The sequence below is a fragment of the Solanum pennellii genome, chromosome 11 (genome assembly GCF_001406875.1).
Source record: "Solanum pennellii chromosome 11, SPENNV200".
Lineage (NCBI taxonomy): Eukaryota > Viridiplantae > Streptophyta > Magnoliopsida > Solanales > Solanaceae > Solanum > Solanum pennellii.
The window spans coordinates 1,832,811-1,840,798 of NC_028647.1; the positions used below are offsets into that span (position 1 = coordinate 1,832,811).

The 7,988-nt window shown below is 32.6% G+C and overlaps 2 protein-coding genes and 1 pseudogene across 2 annotated transcripts; 2 read left to right on the plus strand and 1 right to left on the minus strand.

Moving 5' to 3' along the window:
• The window catches only part of LOC107004367, a 2,801-nt pseudogene extending 1,615 nt beyond the window's left edge, over window positions 1–1,186 (plus strand).
• A 2,999-nt stretch (window positions 1,187–4,185) lies between these two features.
• On the plus strand, window positions 4,186–5,701 carry LOC107004195 (beta-D-glucosyl crocetin beta-1,6-glucosyltransferase-like). Its single transcript, XM_015202437.2, has one exon. The coding sequence runs from the start codon at window positions 4,220–4,222 to the stop codon at window positions 5,552–5,554; it is 1,335 nt and encodes a 444-aa protein (XP_015057923.1). The 5' UTR covers window positions 4,186–4,219; the 3' UTR covers window positions 5,555–5,701.
• Window positions 5,702–5,989: 288 nt separating this feature from the next.
• LOC107003555 (beta-D-glucosyl crocetin beta-1,6-glucosyltransferase-like) lies at window positions 5,990–7,685 on the minus strand. Its single transcript, XM_015201892.2, has one exon. The coding sequence runs from the start codon at window positions 7,680–7,682 to the stop codon at window positions 6,339–6,341; it is 1,344 nt and encodes a 447-aa protein (XP_015057378.2). The 5' UTR covers window positions 7,683–7,685; the 3' UTR covers window positions 5,990–6,338.
• Between the last annotated feature and the right edge of the window lie 303 nt (window positions 7,686–7,988).

The following is a 7,988-nucleotide window of genomic DNA, read 5'->3' on the forward strand; positions in this document are numbered from 1 at the left end:
GGGGGGGGGGGGAGCTAGATAGAATTAGTTGAACTTCATCTTCCATCTTTACCAAATCTTCCTCCTCATTACCACACCACCAATGGCCTCCCACCTCATCCCATGAACACACTCAAAACATCTTTCGAAAACGCCTCTCCAAATTTTTCCAAAATATTACAAACTCTTAATCCAGACTTAGTCATTTATGACTTCAATCAACCATGGGCTGCTAAGTTCGCATCCTCTATGAGCATTCATTCCATACAATTCCTCACATTTAGCGCGGCTGTTGTTGCTTTATTAGCCCTCCACATCATGTTTGATAATTCAGGAGAAAAATTTCCATTTCCTGAAATTTACCTGCGTGAACATGAGATGCTTCGAATCAAGATATCATTAGAAGAATCCAAAGATGAGAGTGGTAAGGACCTATTCCATGATGCTCTTAGACTATCTCGCGATATTGTTCTAGTGAAAACCTCTAGAGAACTTGAAGGTAAATATATAGATTATCTCTCAACATTAGTTTCCAAGAAAATTGTCCCCGTTGGATCGCTAGTTCAAGATCCCATTGATCATGATCATGATCATGATGAGATGATCATGCAATGGCTTGACAAGAAAGAAAAAAGTTCCACTATTTTTGCTTCATTTGGAAGTGAGTATTTTCTATCAAAGGAAGAAATACATGAAGTAGCACAATGGGTTGAGCTAAGTAAAGTGAACTTCATTTGGGTAATTAGGTTTCCACAAGGTGAAAAGAATAGTATTCAAGATGTATTACCACAAGGATTTTTAGAAAGGGTAGGGGAAAGAGGAATGATTTCGGAAAAATGGGCTCCACAAGCCCTAATTTTATGACACACGAGTACTGGTGGATTCGTGAGTAATTGTGGATGGAATTCTGTTATGGAAAGTATGAAGCTTGGTGTGCCTATAATTGCAATACCAATGCACATTGACCAACTAATGAATGCTAGGATTGTGGAATATATTGGTATGGGAGTTGAAGCATTGAGGGATGAGAATGGGAAGTTACAAAGTAAAGAAATTGCAAAAGTGATAAAGGGAAGTGGTAATTGAAGAAAGTGGTGAAATTGAGAGGAAGAAAACTAAAGAATTGAGCAACAAAATGAATATGAAAGGGGAGGAAGAGATAGATGGAGTAGTGGAGGAGTTGGTTGCACTTTGTAACAACAAATGAATAGCAATAAGTAGTGGTATATAAAATCGAACCAGAAATCGAATCAAATCGTAAATCGAGTTAAACCGAAAAATATCGGACTAGTGATTTGATTTAACTTGGTTTGGTATTGGAAAAAAACACCGACTATATTTGGATTGATTTAATTTTAATTAAAAAAACTCAATTCGAGACCAAATCAACCCGACAATATATATAATTTTAAATTTTTATTTTATACATAAAATATTTACTTTGATATCATGTTAAAATATTTCTTATACTATTTCATCGTTTTTATCTTTAATATATTATTTCAAGTTTAATACTTAGAAATGGTCCAGTAAAAATTTTAGTTCATATATAGATTTGATAATTATAATAAAACTTAAATCAAAACCAAATTAATATTAATGTAAAAAAGATCAATTCAACATTAAGAATGACAATAATATTGAATATTTTTTCTTTAGTTTTATATTGGTTTAGACAACTAAAATACATAATCTAATTTTAATTTTCCTTAAATATTTAGTAATGTAAGTAATACTTATTAAACTTATTTTAGCATGATTTAGTACTTTTAAATTATGATTATTTTTATTATGACTTTACAATATTTATTTTATATGATGATTTCATTATTATTTTTTATTGAATTTTGTGTCAACAATACTCATCTCATATTTTGTTTATTTTTTTTAAGAAACACCTTAGATAATTGTATTTTGGTTGGACTAAAGAAATATTTGGAGCACAAGTTAATTATATGTTTGTATACAAGCTTTACCGAAAAAATCCAAAAATTTAGAAAAATTCGAAGTTTATTAGTTTGGCTTGATTTATAAATTTAAAAATTTGACACAATGGTTTGGTTTGCTATTTGAAAAATCCAAACCAAGCCGAGGTTGGAAAACCCCAAAAATCTGAATTTTATTAGTTTGGTTTGATTTATGAATTTTAAAAATTTACACGAATGATTTGATCTGATATTTAAAAAATCCGAACCAACTCAATCATGTATACCCCTAGCAATAAAATTTAACTTATAATTTTAAAAAGTATTAATTAGTGTTATCAGTTTGAATATTTCAATTAAACTTTCACTTTTGATTTTTTATTTTAGTCTCAATTCACCTAATAGTTTGCTTCTTGAATTTATTAGCATTGAACATGTACAATATGTATTTATACTTATCCTATTTGTATATTTGCAAGCAAAATATATAAATCGATAGAAATATACCGCAACTTCAATCGCAAACAAAACTATAGCTAAGAAACACAAATATCGAAACTACATTAATAGAGCCTTATTATGTCTATTATATTTGTTATTTCTAATATTTTCTCTAAAAAAAAATTGAATCTTGTGTTGGCCAAAACTCTACACATATGGATTGATTAAAAGTCAAATGTACTTAATCATAGAAACAAAGATAAAAATTTGAAATTAATCAAGGACCAAAAATGAATTTTGTATTTAGCTAATTTAGTTTCTCCAATTCTCCAAATCTAAGTGTTTGGGGTACGAAATAATGTTTTCTGCTGATTATGTAGTGCAAATGTACTTAATCATAGAAAAAATTTTAGTGCAAGAAATCGTAAAGATATAACAATTGGGTCTAACTCAACCTCAAAAGCTAGCTCACAAGGGGAGATTTGTCCAAATTCATATAAGGAGACCACTTTTTTATCACTCTATCGACTAGGACTACTTAGCACTCCCCCGGACACGCACACCTCAACTTGAGTGTGAACACTTATAAATAGGGGCCCTACGTCGGTGCAGAACAAATTAGGATGAACCTGACTGTGATGTCATGTAAAGATATGACACCTGAGTCTAACTCAACCTAGCTCAAAAGCTAGCTAACGAGGAGAGATTTGGCTAAATCCATACATAAGGAGATCGATTTCCCATTTCTCTACCGATATAAGACTTCTTAACAAGAATTTCATCCGATCAAACTAAGATACGTGAAATAATTTTTACAAGCTACATCTCTTTTAAAATAAAAGTCATTTCAAGAAAGAATATTGGCACATTTATGTATTTCCTAAGTAATCGATCACGAATTAGACACCTATCATATAAAGAAAGTCATAAAATCAAAATAATATACACCACAGTAACATGGCCTACGTTGGAAATCAATTTTAAGTTGACTTGTTATTAAATAAATGTTTTTTCTTCTATTCACCTTTTAAAATGAATATCACATGTATCTATTTACTTCAAGGGAAAATACACAAGTACCCCTTAATCTGTCCGAAATCTCAGAGACACTTATACTAGATTAAGGTCCTATTATCCTCTAAACTTATTTTATTAATAATTTTCTACCCCTTTTCGGTATACGTGGCACTATCTTGTGGGCCCAACGATGGTTGACTTTTTTTTTCAAGCTAGTGCCGCGTAGGTCAAAAAGGGGTAGAAAATTACATATAAAATAAGTTTAGGAGGATAATAGGACCTTAATATAGTATAAGTGTGTCTTTGGAATTTCGGGCATAGGTTGAGGGGTACTTGTGCATTTTCCCTTACTTTAATAATAAGTTCAAAAATTCTTCTTTATATTTTTAAATTATATTTTTAAATTTCGTGTAAAATCAAACCAAACATGTAAAATGTAAAAAAAAAGAAAACTTTAATTTGCGATCTGTTGAAGTTTAGAGATGGGCAATAGGGTGGTGACGGATTGAACTTAAACTGCAAAAATTTTAACTCGTATAAAATCGCATCCCGCCTGCCCTGCACAACCTTAAAATGACTCACCCCGCCGCATTGCCATCCCAGATCGAATTTTATTAATTTACAAACTAAATCTCTTAAAATAAAAGATATTCCAATAGAGAGTAATGCTTACACGATCGTTTTTGTTTATAATATATATTGATTATAATCTAGGACACCATATTATAATATACACCATGTTAGTCATGCTCACAACTAATAATATGCAATAATACACTATAAATAGATTATCATCATATAGATATTTTCATTCAACGCAAAAACCATATATCATCATAAAAACATAAAAATTGAAAATGGATGTGAAGAAAAACACCATTAATGTAGTTATGTTACCATGGTTAGCCCATGGTCACATAAGTCCATTTTTAGAACTAGCCAAAAAACTCTCCAAAAGAAATTTTCATATTTACTTATGTTCCACTCCAATAAACCTAAGTTCCATCAAGAAAAATATCACAAAAGAATACTCTCAATCAATAGAGTTAGTTGAGCTTCATCTTCCATCATTACCTAATCTTCCTCCACATTACCACACCACCAATGGCCTCCCACACCATCTTATAGACACACTAATCGAAGCATTTCAAAGCGCGACTCCTGAGTTTTCAAAAATACTACAAACTCTTAATCCTGACTTAGTCATATACGACTTAAACATGACGTGGGCTGCTGAGTTCGCGTCCTCTATAAACATTCCTGCCGTGCAATTCCTCACATTTAGCATTGCTATGATTGTTTTATTCCTCCACATGTTTAGTAAGCCTGGAGTTGAATTTCCATTTCCTGAAATTTACATGCGTCAACATGAGATGATTCAAATGCAAAAACTTGCAATGGAGAACTCGAAAGTTAATATGAGAGACGCTTTCATGGAGGCTATAAGGCAATCGCGTGACATTATACTAGTGAAGGATTTTGAAGTGAAATATATGGATTATTTCTCTCAATTAGTTTCCAAGAAAATCGTTCCGATTGGTTCTCTAGTTAATAATTCCATTGATCAAATAGATGAGCATGGTTTGTCCATCATGCAATGGCTTGACAAGAAAGAAAAAAGTTCAAGTGTGTTTGTGTCATTTGGGAGTGAGTGGTTTCTATCAAAAGAAGAAATTCATGAAGTAGCACAAGGGCTAGAGCTTAGTAAAGTGAACTTTATTTGGGTTATTAGGTTTCCACAAGATGAGAAAATAAGTATTGATGATGTATTACCACAAGGGTTTTTAGAAAGGGTTGGGGAAAGGGGAATGGTTTTGGAAAAGTGGGCTCCACAAGCCACTATTCTACAACACAAGAGTATCGGTGGATTTGTGAGTCACTGTGGATGGGGTTCGTTAACGGAGAGTATGAAATTTGGTGTGCCTATAATTGCAATGCCAATGTACAATGATCAACCAATCAATGCTAGGATTGTGGAACATATTGGTGTGGGAGTTGAAGCATTGAGGGATGAGAATGGGAAGTTACAAAGTGATGAAATTGCAAAAGTGATAAGGGAAGTGGTGATTGAAGAAAGTGGTGAAGGTTTGAGGAAGAAAACTAAAGAATTGAGTGAGAAAATGGAGATGAAAGGGGATGAAGAGATAGATGGAGTGGTGGAGGAGTTGATTGCACTTTGCAACAACAAATGATTTATTCATTTTGATACATTTTAATTCATGTACCTTTTTTTTTGTTTGGTCATATGCTTGTGATATTGTCTACTTAATTGTTTTTCTTTGGGTTTGCATTGTGTGTTAGATATTTGTATTGAAAATATCTAATGATTTGTATTTTCATTATGTGTTTGATATTTATATCGAATATTTATTGAATTGTATTCACATTCTATAAGGTCTTTTAAGAAAAGAAGTGTTTGAGTCATCCTCTACACGGTTATGTGTGCGTGTGCGCGTGTGCGTGTGTTGTTAAAGATAGTTAGATTGTTACTAAATGTCAAAAGATATTCTTAGTTTGTCTGGACAAGAAATTTAAGAAAGTAATTTATTTATTTTTGGATTTGTGGTTTTACATCAATGATGTGTATAATGTATCAAAATGTCATACAATTTGTAGTTTTAATCATGTCATGTAGAATATTTACAACTTCAATCTAATATAATATACATATACAATATTTATCGTCTATTTAATTTGTTCTTAGGTAAACAATTATTTATATATGTTAATTTCTCAATGCAGAGTTGGCTAAATATTTTTTTCTCAATCGATAACAAGTGTGTGTAAGTAAACTCAATGTCGATACCGACTAGGGTTGTGATGGAGTGGTAAATACTCCTTTTGTCCTTAATCAAGATCAAGATCTCATGTTTGAGTCACCTTGGATACGGAGTCGCCTTTGTTACAGAGTCGTTTACCTCCAATGTGTGACTTCCCGACGCGAATCCAGATTTAGTCATCAATGTCATCTTATTACTACTTCTTACAAAGTTGAATCAACTCTTTAGCAGCTGTATCCATCTCTTCATTTCCTATAGTTTTCAAATTTTTGCTAACATCTCTAACTTTTGCCCTCAAATTCCCCCTTGTTACTACACCTTTAAGAGTTTCCGCGATTTCTTCTCTGTGAATTTTCCCATCATCGTCTCTAACAATCTCCATCGCGACTCCCAATTCTACCATCAACTTAGCATTCATTGGTTGATCAAGATGTATAGGCATTGCTATTATAGGAACCCCAAAATCTAAACATTCAATCACATTATGCCAACCACAAGGACTTACGAATCCACCAATACTTGAATGATTCGAAATTCTTGATTGTAACACACATTTGTCCAAAACTCTTCCCCTTTCTCCAATTCTTTCAAAAAATCCTTTCGGCAATACATCTTCAAGATTTCGCGTTTCCCTTTCTGGAAATCTTACAACCCATACGAAATTAACATTACTTAACTCCAACCCGAAAGCTAACTCCTCCATTTCTTCTTTTGACAAGACATACTCATTCCCAAATGACACAAAAATAGTTGAACCCTCGTCTTTCGTTCCTAGCCAATCAATAACCTCCACGTCATTTGTTACGCGATTTTTGATTGGTAAACCAACAGGAATAACTTTCCAATTGCTCAATTTAGTGAAATAATCAATATATTTACCCTCTATAGTTCTAGAGGTACTCATCAACATAACTTGTATATTTCCTTCAGCAAAAGCGTCGTCATACTTTTCCTTTCTAGAAGATTCCGCAATCAATTCATTCAGTTTCATTAGCTCATTTTGTCCAGGATATATATCCTGAAAAGGGAATTCAACCTCGGGTTTTCTAATCGTAGTATAAAAGTATGAAAACGCCGCTGCACCCATAACTACGAATTTCATTGCTGGAATCCCCTGTTTCTTCGCTACGCCTTCAGCCCATTGTAATAATAAGTCGTAAATAACCAAATCAGGTTTCAGTTTTTGCAAGATTTTCGCGAAGTTGGATTTGGACGATTTGAGTGTTTTTAGAACAGTGTGATCTATATCGACTGGGATTTCATTCGTTATAGATTTAGATAGTTTTGGTAAACAAAGCTCAACCATCTTAATTGAAGCAGAGTATTTTTCAGGGATTTGTTTATTTATAGTATCGCGACTTATAATAGTAGAACAAACGCGGACAGAGAATCCTCTGTCCGCGAGTTTCATAGCTAAGTCGAGGAATGGAGAGATGTGTCCATAAGCTAACCACGGAAACATAAGTACCTTCAAAGCATTACGATGCTTTGGTGGTACTTGTGTAGCCATGGAATTTTTTTTCCTAAAACAAAAATTCATGTTTTTTTTTTTTGAGAGAGTGAAAAAGGAATAAAAAATGAGACGTTTTATAAGAAATAATTTAAGAGAAAACAATATTAAGGACAAAAATAAGTTTGCTGAGATTTCAATGTATATATGTTGATTTTTACAATAAGAGAAACAAGAAATGCTTTGTAAAACACATCAATATTATTTATGAAACTACGTATTCGTAAAACACGAAGTTTTACAACTACTCATATTTTGGAATCACTCAGTTGATTTAGAGGGTAGTCGTTTAGAGGCTACACCACATGGATGACCTGGGAAGATTGTCGAGTTAAA